Source organism: Phytophthora infestans, genomic scaffold (genome assembly GCF_000142945.1).
Source record: "Phytophthora infestans T30-4 supercont1.1 genomic scaffold, whole genome shotgun sequence".
Taxonomy (NCBI): Eukaryota; Oomycota; class Peronosporomycetes; order Peronosporales; family Peronosporaceae; genus Phytophthora; species Phytophthora infestans.
In genome coordinates, this window is record NW_003303758.1 from 3286167 (window position 1) to 3300932 (window position 14766).

Genomic DNA, 14766 nt, shown 5'->3' on the forward strand with positions numbered 1-14766 from the left:
AGTACTCGTAGTGCAGCTGATCTGCGGAAACAGACGACTGTTTACTTAGCGACTTGACCGCTGCTGTCATAAAACAGGACTGCTCAAGCAGAACTCACAGTCCATCGATGATGGCAGGAACTAAATTGCCGTACACTATGCGTGCAGTGACAAAGTCGATTTTCTTGGAGATACTCTCGATGTGCTCGCTAATACGCGAGCGCTGGGGTTGCGAAAGTATTACACGAAAATTAGAGGTTGCTTTCGCCAGGGGCGGATCTTCAGGGAGCCCCCCCCAACCCACTTTTCTTAACGAAGTGAGTTGGGTGGAAGGGGAGCTTTTTTGGGCTGTCCCCCCCTCCCAATATTTTTGGTCTAGATTGCACCACCATTGCTGAAAAAAACACACAGTAATTGCAGCCAATTCATTTGAAAAATTAGCGATGCGTGTATAATACGTATGGTACTCAACGAGGCAGGCGGTTCAGAATGTCGCTGACCGTCTTGGCTGTCCGAAAGCTATTTTACATCCTCGAGTGCAAGTGAAACAACTGGCGTAATAGCTTGTGTATCAAAATATGATAAATATATGAAGTAAAACAATAATATTGTAAGACTTCACAAAATTAAATAAAAGGTGGTATTATCTATGATAAATAGCTGGATTTTAGGTTGCCGTCCTTGAAATTATGTAATTTTACTCAAATTTTATTATATGATCTCCAAATTATTCCATTTAATTATTAATTTGGAGCATTTTCTTTGCGAGTGATACTTCACAAGAATACACCGTATTAACATGAATTAAGCTTAAAGAGAAATAATTTGCTTTCTTAAAAAAAAAAAGAATATTTTTTTAAGAAAAAGTATTTTAAATAATATCTTTTAATTTAAACATCAAAAATGTTATAACTGAAAACTAAAAAACAAATTCAAAATTATTGCTTTTATTGCGCCTAGTATGTCGTTGCGGGTAGATGAGGCCTCTGGGCCGCTGTCGCTGTCTCCGGCGCCATCCCCAACCTCGTCCACATCGTCTACATCGTCCCTAGACGCTCTTCTCGCCGCAGAGGATTTAAATCCGCTGCCCCCGCCTCCCCAAATAACCGCGCACCGCGTCATCTTCGGCCGCAATGTCATTCAGGTGCCACTCAAGCAGGCGGAGACTACTGAATACGTGAATCTGGTCCTGTCTCAACTCGAATTCGACGTCATGGCGGTTCACGTCCCACAATACGAAGAGCTTCCTCCCGAGGAGCTGTTGGAACGGATAACGCAGCTTCTCAAGGAGCAGGAGACCAAGAAACGTCAACGCTTGGGCTCCAGTAGCTCTATTACGTCCAATGACCCGACAGACTCCCTTGCCGCCTTCCAAGGTCGCCTACTGGAGCTAGAATACGAGCGTAAGAGGCTGCAGACCAAGGTAAAAGGCGCCAAAGCTCTGCAGATCAACCTCACAGAGGAGAACACGGCGCTTCGAGTGCAGTTGGAGCAGGCAGAGCAGCAAGCAGTTGACATTGAGGAGTTGCTGCAAGAGAACGAGCTCTTGAGGTACCAAACTCTTCACTTAGGAAGCGACGTAGCCAAGTGGGAGAATGTAGCGATAAAGGCGGTGCAAGAGTTGAGGACGTTGAAGCAGGAACTTATAGCGTTGAAGAAGCAGGTCCAGGGCGATCGAGATGAAACAGCGTTGACTGTGGAGGACGCTATGGCTATGCTGGTAGAGGACGTCAATAGACGAGAACAGGTGCTGCAGCAGAGCTATCTGGCCGAGAAGAGGGAGAGGGAGGTGATGGCGGAGAAGTACTACGAGCTGTCTGGACGGGATCCGAGTGTTCTGTCGCTTACGACCTGGTAAAGATACTGAGGAGGACGTTCAGACGCCGGCGTTGGTCATGCCGCGACCCGAATAATCTGCTGGTGGCGAGTTCTGGCAAGGAATTTGCCTTCGATCAGATGTTTGGACCTCACAGCACTCAGGCAGAAGTGTATACACAGGTGGAACCTCTGGTTTCGTCGTTTACGGATGGATACAATGCTTGTATCATGGCGTATGGACAGACAGGATCCGGTAAGACGCACACGATGGTGGGCAATGAACAAGGCGCGCTGGAACACCGAGCCAACGGCCTTACCGTGCATTCTAATGCTGGTATGATCCCACGAGCACTACAGCACGTCTTTGCCATGGTGAAGAAGCGACAAATGACATATGTGGACTCACTACGTGTGAGTATGGTGGAGATCTATAACGACCAGATTCTGGATTTATTGCACGAAGACAGCACTAGAGGCGGTAAGAACGCTGTGGCCAAGAGTGAGACGGATATTACTGCTCGTGAGGTCAATGGCTACGCACAAGTGGATGCGGTGATGCGTGATGGAAACGCCAACAGAAACATCGCAGCTACCAAAATGAATCTGGAGAGTAGTCGCTCCCATGCGCTCGTGTTCCTGCATCTTGAGAGTCAACATCGTGAGACCCGCGAGGTGCGCACAAGCACGTTGTGTTTGGTTGATTTGGCTGGCTCGGAGCGTATTTCTCGCAGTCAAGTGGAGGGCGAACGCTTACGGGAGACGCAGCACATCAACAAGTCTCTGGCTGCTCTTGGAGATGTGGTTTACGCGCTGCAACACAAAGCTAAGCACACTCCGTATCGCAACTCGAAGCTCACGTACATGCTTCGTGACATGCTGTCGGGACAAGCGAAGACGCTGCTGATGCTGCAGTTGAGTCCTGATGCCGCAGACGTGGAGGAGACAACCTGTTCTCTACAGTTTGGCGCTCGTGTAAGTCAAGTGCAAATGGGTGCTGTGAAGCCTAGTGTGCAGAGTGGTGCGCTGTTCAAGTTGCAGGAAGACAACCGCGCACTAGAGGCCAAGACGCAGGCGATGGAGGCGCAATTGAACGAGTTGCTGCGACGGTGTCAGCAGCAAGGAGACGAGTTACATGAAGCGCACAGCAGTAAGGAGGCAATAGAGCGGCAATTGTGGCTCCTCGGTGGTCGACAGCGTGGTGGTAAGGCTTCAGACGAGCTGGAGCAGGGCGATTATACACCAGAGGCTCGTTCTCCGTCGCCGTCACGGCCTCCAAGCCCGACTCCGTCAGCCAAATCTAGTCGCAGTGTTTCATCTGCGACCTCAGCTCGCTCGGCTCGGCCCATGCGCTCAGTGCGCTCGGTGCAGTCTACAACTACGTCGTCCCAGCGGCCTACTACTCGACGATCACAGACCACGTCCACATCCAGAGTATCAGGGACTCCTCGAACTGGTACAGCCTCTGGATCGTTGACCCCTTCTCCAGTATCTCGACTTCGACGTCCAGAGTCGATGGTTGAGCGCGAAGAACGACGCAAGTCTCTATCTGCGGCGTCTCGTGACAGAATCGTGGACCCTGATCTACGTCGCAAGTCTCTATCTGCCTCCAGTGCCAGCAGAATTGCTGACCAGGATAATCGACGCAACTCGTTGTCAACTCTTCAGACACGCTCGATGTCCGGGTTGGCAACACCTCGGTCTTTAAGAACGAAGGAAGCTGCATCACCCGAGAGTCGGGTGCCGCTGCACCCTCCGTCGAGAACTCCACCCGCCCCTGCTAGACAGAGTGCGCCGGCTGGTCGGTTATCTAGACAACGGTCTGCTAAGGCTGTAGGATCCTCTACTCCTCCCGCGTCTTCTCCGTCTTCGAATTCGTCGACAGAAAACAAACCTGCTCGCACTCTTCACCGTGCAGCCTTAACTCCGTCGAGAGCATCGTCCAGAACCCCGACGAGAACTTCAGCCTCAGCGACTGACGAACGACGCTCGTCTCTGAACAAAACCCGCAGTGCACCATCGTCAACTCCAAGCACTTCACGACGAGCCCTGACCAGTTCACAGTCGGGCTTTGGATGGAAATAAGGACGAACTGCGTCGATGTTTTACTTCTCCTTATCGAAAGGAGAAAGCAACCCAATCTGTTTATTACCAGCTATTTTATTTTTGTTGTCTTCTACGTAGCAGAATTTTTGAGCTTATTGATTCTCGCTTTTCTACTTTCTCCTGCTCGTATGTAACGAGCTTCGATGTTCATGAAGTTCTTGTTCGTATCCTCTGTTCAAGACAAGAACATTGAAGTTAGCACAAGTGTCCAGTCACTGCCAACTCGAAACCATAGCACACGCACTTGAGCGCAAGCTTCACGCGTTCCTCGGTTGTTGGAAGAAGATGGTTCAGCGCCGGTGAACGCGTGGTATATGTGATCTTTCTGGAGATGCGAGGGCTTACCACGCTGTTAGGTCGGGAAGTACAAGCAGGATCTGTAGCTGCTGAGACCTGGGCGTCCAACGTGTCAGCTACTATACTCTGTCGCGGACTAATGGCCGCTTCAAGTAGTCGTCGACGGTCTTCACTGCGTTGCGTGCGAATGCGATCACGCAGAGCCTGGGAGAGCTCCATATTGCGAGCTGCGCGATTCTTCGTTGCTTGTAACTCGGCGACAATGCGACGTACCGGCACAGACGGAGCGAAATGCGAGATACGTGACTTGGGTATCTCGAAGACGGGGGCTTCAGCAGGAGTTTTCAGACGATCTATCGCGTCCTTGGTAGGCAGAGTCTGCATCTTCTTGGCACACAAAGTAGAGCTGCTCGTACTGGCATTCGATACGTTGTTGTTGGTACTGCCTCCTCCTGTTCCTGTACCAGCAAGAAGCGATCTTGCACCGGAATGTGAAGACGAGGTTGAAGTGTCCTGGGGCTCCGAGTTTGAAGTCGAAGCTTGATAGGCTGTCGTCGCGTGCAACTTGATGTTGGCGCTGAACTGAGCTCCACGAAAGAGAAATCCCAGCTCTTCTTCAATTGGTCGCCAGTAATCCGCCACCACTCCAAGCTTCACCACAGAGCACACGAAGAAATAAACACATTCGAAAAAGCGCTCGTCCTCTTTGTGGTTCTCGTAGTTGCTGCAGTGAAGAACCAGACGCGCATAGGTGGCCGACATGGAGGTTGTGCAGCTCTTGTGTGTCTCTACAGCTCGCTTGATTCGCTCCTTCAGCTCAGCTACCCCCACGGCCTGTTGTGGGTCATCTTCATCTCGTTCCTTGGCTTCAGTGTCAACACAGCGCTTCCTGCCTTGCAGCATTTGTCTTAAGTCTTTCTCCAACGTCTTCACCTTCACAAAAGCCAGCGAATAGCCGATAGCCGCGCGCACAAAGAGATACAAAACATCTACAGAAGACACAAGCCATGTCATCGATCTCTCTACTTGTAGTATATCTAAACACCGCTCACCTGTCTTGTAGAACTCGATAAACTTGAGAGGCAGATGGAATCGGCCATTGCGCCAACTGTGTTCAATCTCGATATAAATATCAGCTGCAAGACCATAACAAAGTTAAGCAAATGTGAGCGTGGAGATTTGTTCAAGTCGCTTACCCATCCGCTTCCGAATGTCATCCGAAGACCCTCGTACTGGAGCTGCAGGCTGTCTGGACCATTCCAAAAGACTGTCAATGCACTGTCTCCGTTTCCATCTTCATCATGACAGTACGTACTCGGACGGTAGACCATTGCGGCTAACACATCTTGAGCTCGTAGCCTGCTGCTGGACTGGCATCTCGTCGTCAAGAATCGCAATGCAATTATCACAACTCGCCCTCCAACACTCGATAAAAATAACAGCAAAACACCAAGCTAAACAGGTAAAGTTCAACACATATTTCGTCTCCTTTTGAAGTACCACCCTCACTTGTACACGGGTGTAGTTCAGATGGTCCATTCGCTGCCCTCGCTGGCTTCATCTTCCGGTGTGATGAAAGGTGTGTGGATGGATTTGATCATCACCTCGCCGCAGAAAATGCACTCGGACGCGATGATCTCGTCCAGCTTCTGCTGCACCATCTCACGCTCCTGAGCGATAGACTGCTCCTTCGCAGCATTCTTGGCCTTGGCCGTCGCCGCAGGATTGCCTCCTTCAGCTCCAGGAGTCATGACCTCCTTCTCGCTCGACGACAAGTTCAGGAACGAGAAGGCAGCGAGCGGTCTCTGGAAGAAATTGGTGCTTGTCGGCATCTCTGTGGACAGCTCATTGAGCTTCTGGATCAGCTGCTTCACTGTCTGGCGCTGGAAACTGTTGAGATGTTTCTGCATCTCCTGACGCAACGCCCCCGCGTGGAAAGCGTGAGAGCACGGGAAGAGGTAGAACTCCTTACCCAAGATATTCTGGCCAGTCAGCTCGCAGCGTTGATTGCCTGACACAACAGCACATCGCTTCCGCAGCTTCTGCATGTCCGTACGGATCAACTCGGCGGACTGAGTGTAGTCTTGCATCTCTTCCTTCAGCTGTTCGATACGGTCATTGTAGACCTCAAGAGACTCGCAGATCTCCTTCTTGAAGTCGTTAATGAGCACGAAATCCGGGAAGAAAGGCAGGATGTCCTCGATCTTCAGCAAGCCACTCTCCTTGAGGATGCTCATGGCGTCCTTGATCTCTCCGCCAGCATCAATCGTGTGCTTGGCGATCAGCGTCCACAGTTTCTTACGGGTCTCGTCATCCTCGGGCATACTGGCCATCTCTTTCGCAATCTTCACATCCACTTGCAGCGCCTTCTCCACTGCGTCTTGATACAGTCCCATGGCTGAGTAGATGTAGATACACGCGCGGTTCTTCTCGTTCTGCGTGCAAAGACGCAAAGCAAAGGCAATGTCGAATAGATGCTTGCCGTTGTGTTTCTTGCGCAAGAAGCTGATGAGTAGGCGCTCGTCCGGGTGCTTGGCCAACAAGAACAACAAGTAATTGTGGATAGTGGGGTCGCGGTTGCCTTGTTTGATGGCGAACTTCAAGAAGCGGATAGCCATATCCAGTACCGAGCGGTTCTTTGTAGTGTTGCTAGACGGATCGCCACCCACGCCGCTTTTCTGGTGCACATGACGCACGATTGACGGGATGAGACGTGTCGGGTTCAACGTGGCAGCTTCAAGCCAAGCTTCGTACACTTCCTTAGGCTTGTGGATGATGAGCTCGGGAGAATACTTGTACCAGAGCTCCTCCACCTTGGACGTCTCCACACTACGTAGCAACTCAATAGCAGCTCCATACTCGCCACGATCCACGTGATACGTGATCACTTTCTCGTAATCTTCAATGAGAGTTGCGTAGAACACAAGCTCATCCGGTCGACCGTGACTGGAGATCAAGTTGAACGTCGTGGCTGGGTCGAGGTGGCTCTTCTGGTCTTGCAGGAACTGCTTGAACTCAAAAAGCAGATTAGCGTGTGCATCCACATCTTGGGCACTGCCTTTAAGCACGTTAAACTTGTCCAAGAAGAGCTCCACGATCCAAGAACACAGCACCGTCTTCTGTGTCTTCTCGTCTCCTCCTAAGCTCTTCAGTTTCTGTAACAAGAAGAGAAGTAATGAATCTCGCGTCTCCTTTTCCAAAAATTTCAACGCTACTTCTTCAAAGGAACGTGTCGTCTTTGCGTAGATGACAGCTGCACGATCGTACTCTCCCTTCTCGAACAACTTGTCTGCCTGTGCCGTCAGCACACGTTGACGTTCCCAACCATTACGACAGACACCCAATGCTTGTTCAAAGTCGCGGTCGTCACCGTTGCCCATCACGGCTTTACTTAGAAATAGTTTCCACACGTCACGGTCTTCATCAGCGATCATCACTTCCAAGATACGCCGATTCGAGTGGATCCACACCGTATTGTACGTGTCATCCACTGTAATCCCATGCACATTGCCCACACGGGAGTCAAACGACTCCTCCATCACCACCACGCCACTCAACTTGGACACCACTTGAACATGGCGTGCAAACAATAAAATGACATGGTACTGCGTCACTGCCATCGAAATCGGAGGCGCCCAGGAGCCTCGACTACCCGATGACTTCTCAGGTTTACCAGGATATGCCAACAGACCCGTCCCTGTCGTCACATTCTCCATCGTACTGGACAGCCCGAACACAAAGTCGCCATGGTACACACCTTCACCTGTTAGCACACCAAAGCCCTTGGCACGTTCACGTTCCTGCTTGGCATAGAACCGGAGTTCTGCCGTAGTAATATCCCCTGGAAGTTCCTGGAACCGCAGCTTATCTGGACTTGTGTAGTCACTAAACATGGTCTCTAAGCCACCAGAGCCGCCGCCAATGAACTGGAACATACGCGTCGGTCTCTTTCCCGACGCCGAAGTGGTCAACATGACATAGTACCGTAATTCTCCGGACGGTAACTTCCAGTGCTCAAAGCCAATGCCGGCAATTGGTCCCTGATTCGAGATCTGATACACTTTCTTACAGGATTTCTCCTTGCCTCCGTCGAATTCCGCTTCAAACACTGCGCCCGAGTCTGTACCAATGAGAATTGGTTCGGAAGCTTCCGGAGATCCGGATTGGCGGTCCCATGCTACACTGGTGAACTGCAACGATTGAGCCTTCATGATCTTCTTGGGACGTGTAGATCCCGTGTGCAGGTAGAAATTGGAGCCATTTTCCATTGAAATAAGCACGTGCGCGCCTGTAGGATCGATGAACACGTTGGACATGGCTACACGCGGCTCAATCATGATCTCCTCGATGGTGCCGGAGCTGTCTGTGGCCTCAGAAGTACAGCGGAGTAACATTCCCTCCAGGGAGCCCATAGCTAGAACTCCATTGCCCACGCCCATACAGCAGAGCGTGAAGCCTCTGCGACGAGATACTTTTAGTCCATGCTCACGCAACTCGAACATGGGTTTCTCTTCCTCCTTGTTCTTGGCCTGATCCTCATCGCCCACAGTCTCAAATTCGAAGTCGTCATTGCTACTGCGATCGCCGCCGTACGTATCCGCCCCTGCGCCATATGGAGACTCATACACGGCCCCTCCCGATCCCCCTTCGATCCCGCCGCCGCTGAAGGTTTCCTCCTCCTTCTTCCAGTCCGCGAACAGATCCGCCGACATGTTCTTCCCTCTGATACACACGGATCTCAAAATTAACTTGAACTTTGTAAGGTGTAACCCTGCTTGTTGAGATGTAACCCTCGGATATTCGCTTTAGTGACGGGGTACTGATTACAGCTTTTGTCTCAGCCATGGAGGATGCAGACCCAGCGAAGTACATCACGGGCGCCCAGGCGCTGCTGAACCAGCTAAAGGTACAGAAAGCAGAGGTGCCCGACGAGATATCGCGCGTACAAGATCTGGTGGAGTGTCTGGACAATAACGCGCAGAAGATTGCTGCGGCGTTGGCGGCCAATCGCCGACGGGGAGCCAGCATCACGGGTGCCGACACCACCGCGCAACTGTTGAAAGAGCAGAAAGAGTTTATCATGAAGGTGAGTGGTCTGCAATCGTGTGAAGGTGGTGATGAAGGCGCTCATAGACTTTAGGGATTTATGTTTTGCTGCTGGCGAATCTAACATTATTTTTCACGTTTTTGCTGTTGCATGGAACGACTGAGTTTAGATCGCCGAGTTACATGAGCAGCTGAGCAACAAGCCAGCTCTGGCTGGGAGGACAGCTAATTGAGAGGCTACGAAGCATACAGTATACTAGTAAGCGTTGTGTTAAATAGCCGCGCGACGGACACTTGATGAAGCTGCTATTGCAAGATTGGTGCTTCATTCCTGGATGCATTTCGCACCGTCTTAAATACAGAGTATACATCTCAATGTGATGCATGCCTCCTTCGTCGTTGTCAATACTACAGTTGTCAATACTACACGTGTACGTAGTATTAATAATTGAGCGTAGCCACTTCTCTGAGGCATGATACAGAACTTGGCGGACTGCCTAAAAATAGTAAGATCACGAGCACGTTGCAATGTTGTTTGCATGCAGCTTCTTGGGTGTGCTTCTGAGAAACACTAAGCAAATACAGTTACCAGCCTTCACTAGCCATCGCCAGCGCTAAAAGAAGCCCTGGCGTCGCATACAATGCAGGTAAGCGCTGCTATCAACAGCGAGGCGACGCAACGTGTATGCCTGCATTCGTGAACAACGGCCATCAGCGAGCAGACCTCGGTCAATACCCTTGCAGAGACGTCATTTGCAATCGGACCACATTGGATGCAGCGCGCTCCCTCGAGTTCGCTCGCTACATTACGGCCAGTTGTTGCCTTTTGTTTGACCACGTACAGCGTCGCAGATGCATATGTGCGCGGTGAAGGGTCTGTGGAATACGCTTCACCGAGCGCACCATGCTGACATAGACGTACTGAGCTTCTCCGTTTTGATGCAAGCCTCGACTTAATTGCAGTCGTCCGACTCATCTTGAGACTCAATGCCACCAGGTCGAAGACGCTTGGTGCACTATCCATGAGCCACTTGATGAGCATTGTTCTACAAAGCATTAGTGAGAGCTTGTAAATCATCAGAAGACGTGGCAGCAGACTGTACGCTCTGCAAACCGACCAACGTCTCTTAGTTCAAGTCTAGACCTTCCCGATCCAGCTCACCTGCAGTAAGAACTGCCACGAAAGCATCAAAAATGAACGTTAGTTGCTGAACTCACGGCAGAAAGAACATCTCCAGTTATGGCCAAGCAACAGCCAGGCCAAGGGCATCGGGCGCATGTCCGACATGATCATGACCAAGGGCAAGGGCTCTTGGATCTGGACCTCCGACAACCGCAAGCTGCTGGACTTCACAAGCGGCATTGCCGTGACCAGTGTGGGTCACTCGCACCCGAAAGTAGTGGCGGCCGTGCAGAAGCAGGCTGCCACGCTCGTACACGCTCAAGTGAACATCGGCTATCACCAGCCCATGCTGGACCTGACAGACAAACTGCTGCCAGTGCTGCCAAAGAGTCTGGACTCGCTCTTCTTCGCGTGTAGCGGCTCCGAGGCCGTCGAGAACGCCGTCAAGCTGGCACGCCACGCAACTGGAAAGAGTAACGTGATTGCATTTCAAGGAGGCTATCACGGCCGCACGGTGGGCACTATGAGCCTTACGTCGAGCAAGACGATCTACAGCGCCGGCTTTGGCCCGTTGATGCCCGGTGTGTCCTTCGTGCCATATCCGTATGCTCTGCACGGTCCGATCCACGACGAAGAAAAAAACGCCGAGTGGTGCTTGGACCAACTAGACACCGCATTGAAGCAGCAGTCAGCTCCTCGTGACACCGCTGCGATCATTATCGAGTCGGTGATGGGCGAAGGTGGTTACGTTGTTCCACCCAAGAGCTTCATGAAAGGTCTTCGTGAGATCGCCTCGGACAACGACATTTTATTAATTGCGGACGAGGTGCAGTCTGGCTTCGGCCGTACGGGGGAATACTTCGCGATCGATAGCCACTTCGACGTGCAGCCGGACATTCTGGCGTTCGCCAAGGGCATTGCTGACGGCTATCCGATCAGTGGTATTGCTAGCCGTAAGGAGCTGACCGACACGCAGTCTCCCGGATCGATGGGCGGCACTTACGCTGGTAACGCTGTTGCATGCGCTGCTGCCATTGCCACTCAAGAAGTTATTGCCGAAGAGAATCTGCTGGAGAACACCCGCACTCGTGGAAAGCAATTGCAAGCCGGTCTTAACAAACTGAAGTCGTCGGGCAAATACCCGATTCTGGATGTTCGCGGCTTAGGTCTAATGATCGGCGTTGAGTTCGATTCGGCTAAGGCTCCCAAGGGCGTGGCTAACAAAATCTCGGCGGCGTGTCTGGACCACGGTATGATGCTATTGACCACGAGTATCTACGAGACCCTCCGTTTCATGCCTGCTCTTACCGTTTCGGAGGACGAGTGTGCACTTGCATTGGAGATCTTCGAGAAGGCTTTAGACGAGGTCTTCGCGAAGTAGAACATGTTAGGCTATACTTCGAACTACTATGGTTTTGTTAGTAACTTGATGAACTGAATGTTACACTCTCTTGTTAAGTCATGAAGTACTTCGTAGCTCACAACCATTATTGAGGAGATGCCAAACCGTTCAGAAAAGCTTTCTGCGCCGGTGATCTATTTCCTCCGCTTCGGTCGAATAAATCCGACCTACTCCCCTCAGAAGCTACTGGTGAACCGGCCTCTCCATCAACAAATTTCTCCTGATCCTCGTGTTGCGTTTGTGGAGTATCATCAACTGCTATCATTTGGTAGTCGCTACCGTGGGATGTAGCCAAACGATTGTTTAGTTCTTCCATTCTTTCCTTCAGCGCCTGACATCGTCCTTGTAGACGTACAATGCCACCAGGGCGGTCTACAGGCTTTGGCTTTCTTCGATATTTCTTTTCGAATTGGGTGTGCCATGCCCGAATTTGCTGTAAATACTGGCGCTCCAGCGTCTGACACTTTATCAGCTCCTGGTTTGTTAGAATTCCGACAATATGTCGCTGCTCGGGCGTTGTTTCTAGTACTTGGTTGCGTTCTGGGCTAACCGCGGAGAAGTAAGGATGTGCCAGCAAATCCTTGAGAGGTATCAGTGCTAATACGTTGCTCAAAAACTGGTGCTCTGGCGAGTCTAAAGCAACCTTGCTCAGCAGACTTCTCTTTTCCATCAGACTCCCATGAACACGAAGTCCAGTGAGCATCTCAACCATCACATAAGCCACGCTTCGCACATCTTGTACAAACTCATCACTTGCGCCTTGCAAACTGAAAGTGGAGCGATGGAATTGCCGGTCCGATAGAATTCTGGAGGACACGCGATCGAAAGTGTCTTGTGTTAATGAAAAATATATGCAATATGCTTTCTAGGCAACGCACCCTTGAGATTGAAGTGTTTTGCTCGCTTGAGTCGACGGAAACCACGCAGCAACTTTGGTCAGGTTTCCTCCGCATAGAAGCACTGAGGACAGCGAAAGCTAGCATCACGTTGGTATTAGAGCGCGATATTTAATATTCTCGCAATATTCAGTTGGAGGCAAGTCACGTACACCACCGCACGAAATCCCAACCTGCGCAAGCAGACCAACGTCTTTTGAGAGGAGATATCAATTGACTGTGTTGAATATGCAACATATACCTTATGTAGCTCATGAAGCCCACGCACAATTTGGTAGACATATTGTTTGATTGCTAGAGGATGCAAGCGCTCGAAGTCCTTTTGAAGACTGTCGGTTTGTTGGTTAAATATCATTATTAGCAGAAGCAAAGGGTAAGCCAGTGTCGTACCTGGCAAGGGAACCGATAACAGAAGAAGTGGAGCGAAGGTATACGCGAGATCCACTGCAAACAACGGATTCATAGCAAAATACATGACGTCCTTCATCCTCGCCCGTGATAGCGCAGCGTTTGAGGTCAGCTTCGAGCACTCGCTGCACAGCTTGTGCGGGGATGGTGCCTACTTGCGATTCAGCCTCAGTGTCAACATCAATGCATTCCACTGCTAGCATCCGACCACTAGCACACATAAGCGAAGAGAACGCTATCAGAGTGCGATCGACAACAAAATGCAGTACCTGCTTCCACTCCTACCTACGTTTTCCTGTCCAGAGCCTTGTAGATGCCTCCAAGTCGCCCCGACGCAATATTTTCTGCTGCCACGGGCAGTTTAAATGCCTCAACTTCATCAGCCCCTCGTCCACTATCACCGCCCTGCATTTTGCTGCGACCGTCTCGAACAGTCGCTGTCACTCACTATCAGCCTGGTTAATACCAACGCCACGTCGAAGCCATATCGAAGTTGGTGCTTCCTCTTGCCCCTCGGCAAAAATGTTGCTTACGCTTACATGTAGTGACCACAAGAAATTGCCAACGAGCTGGTCCGAAACATCTTCGCTTCAACTTGTGCTTCAGGTTCGTAATTTTGCATATGGCTACATTCTGTAGCTAAAAATGCGCAAACAGATTCCAGTCTTTTCGCAGCTTATTTTCACTATGCGAGCAAGCTGGGTAAGTGCTTGTCGCGTGGGGCGGAAAAACGCAAGTCGAGTTGCAGTGAACTGGCGCACCACAACACAAAAGGAGACTTAGGCAACAGCGACGCATTGAACCCAAACAAGAGAAGAAAAGACCGACCATGCTTACCAAGCCCGTGCGAGTACTGAGCGAGCGCATCATGAGCCGCGGCTTCGAGCCCACCGTCGTGCGCCTAATGGAGAACGTAAGATCCACAATCGAAAGCTCTTCTGCTCCACTGGTATTGTGATGCTACCTAGCGTACTAATGCTGTTGGATTGCGTGCAATAGGTGCAAAAGGTCGTGCGATCGCAGCCAGGTCTGCTCTCACTGGAGACTTTGCGCGACGTGAACGACCACCATAAATATGTGATGCTATCGGAGGTGAGGACGACTTGTGGATCATTTTTTCTCTATGGATATGCTTATGTGTACGGTTGTTGTTGACTGTGTAGTGGCGCTCGATAAAGGACTACGAGGCTTGGACGACGAGTGAGGCGCACAATCGATGCACAGAGCAGATCAACGAAGTGCTGGATGTTCCTGGCAAGCGAACGACTATCTACAAACAACCAGAGGACGATATTTTCCTACTCTAAGGAGAGATGGTGGAGTGTGTTTTAGTCGATAAATAAGCCAGAGAAACGGCTAGTGCGCTGCAGTGGAAAGGAGGGGAATAACCTTACGCGCGATTCTGATTCAAAAGTATAATGACAAAATATGCGTATCTTGACTACATACTTGTTGTCACACCAATACGTCAGTCTGAAGTAGTTTCATACTACTACAGTAGTACTACAGTAGTATTACTTGGAACCACAGTACTACTACTGTTGTATCATAATACACTTAGAAGCGATGTTTTCAAATTGAAAAGCGCTCAAAATCTTAAAAGTTTTTGAAGAGAATGCCGATACGAGAGTCCATGAAAGTCTGTTTGGGGCCAGCAAAAAGTGCAGCCAAGTCCTGCAATTACGCCGCAATTG

At 50.5% G+C, this 14766-nt stretch overlaps 6 protein-coding genes across 6 annotated transcripts; 3 read left to right on the top strand and 3 right to left on the bottom strand.

Annotated features, from left to right (window-relative positions):
* Positions 1 to 923: 923 nt before the first annotated feature.
* On the top strand, positions 924 to 3879 carry PITG_00620 (kinesin-like protein; the record flags this gene model as incomplete). Its single annotated transcript, XM_002909153.1, has 2 exons — positions 924 to 1794; positions 1908 to 3879. The coding sequence occupies 2 exons, from the start codon at positions 941 to 943 to the stop codon at positions 3877 to 3879; spliced, it is 2826 nt and encodes a 941-aa protein (XP_002909199.1).
* A 196-nt stretch (positions 3880 to 4075) lies between these two features.
* Positions 4076 to 5397, bottom strand: PITG_00621 (uncharacterized protein; the record flags this gene model as incomplete). Its single annotated transcript, XM_002909154.1, has 4 exons — positions 4076 to 4240; positions 4294 to 4526; positions 4641 to 5186; positions 5394 to 5397. The coding sequence occupies 4 exons, from the start codon at positions 5395 to 5397 to the stop codon at positions 4076 to 4078; spliced, it is 948 nt and encodes a 315-aa protein (XP_002909200.1).
* A 326-nt stretch (positions 5398 to 5723) lies between these two features.
* PITG_00622 (vacuolar protein sorting-associated protein 18) lies at positions 5724 to 10267 on the bottom strand (the record flags this gene model as incomplete). Its single annotated transcript, XM_002909155.1, has 4 exons — positions 5724 to 8919; positions 9068 to 9250; positions 9592 to 9651; positions 10086 to 10267. 4 exons carry the CDS (start codon positions 10265 to 10267, stop codon positions 5724 to 5726), a joined length of 3621 nt encoding a protein of 1206 aa, XP_002909201.1.
* A 204-nt stretch (positions 10268 to 10471) lies between these two features.
* PITG_00623 (4-aminobutyrate aminotransferase, putative) lies at positions 10472 to 11747 on the top strand (the record flags this gene model as incomplete). The annotated part of the gene is made up of 1 exon (XM_002909156.1): positions 10472 to 11747. The coding sequence occupies one exon, from the start codon at positions 10521 to 10523 to the stop codon at positions 11745 to 11747; it is 1227 nt and encodes a 408-aa protein (XP_002909202.1).
* A 106-nt stretch (positions 11748 to 11853) lies between these two features.
* Positions 11854 to 12480, bottom strand: PITG_00624 (uncharacterized protein; the record flags this gene model as incomplete). The annotated part of the gene is made up of 3 exons (XM_002909157.1): positions 11854 to 11943; positions 12025 to 12296; positions 12426 to 12480. The coding sequence occupies 3 exons, from the start codon at positions 12478 to 12480 to the stop codon at positions 11854 to 11856; spliced, it is 417 nt and encodes a 138-aa protein (XP_002909203.1).
* A 1368-nt stretch (positions 12481 to 13848) lies between these two features.
* Positions 13849 to 14520, top strand: PITG_00625 (monooxygenase, putative; the record flags this gene model as incomplete). The annotated part of the gene is made up of 3 exons (XM_002909158.1): positions 13849 to 13985; positions 14072 to 14164; positions 14236 to 14520. The coding sequence occupies 3 exons, from the start codon at positions 13902 to 13904 to the stop codon at positions 14377 to 14379; spliced, it is 321 nt and encodes a 106-aa protein (XP_002909204.1).
* Positions 14521 to 14766: the final 246 nt, after the last annotated feature.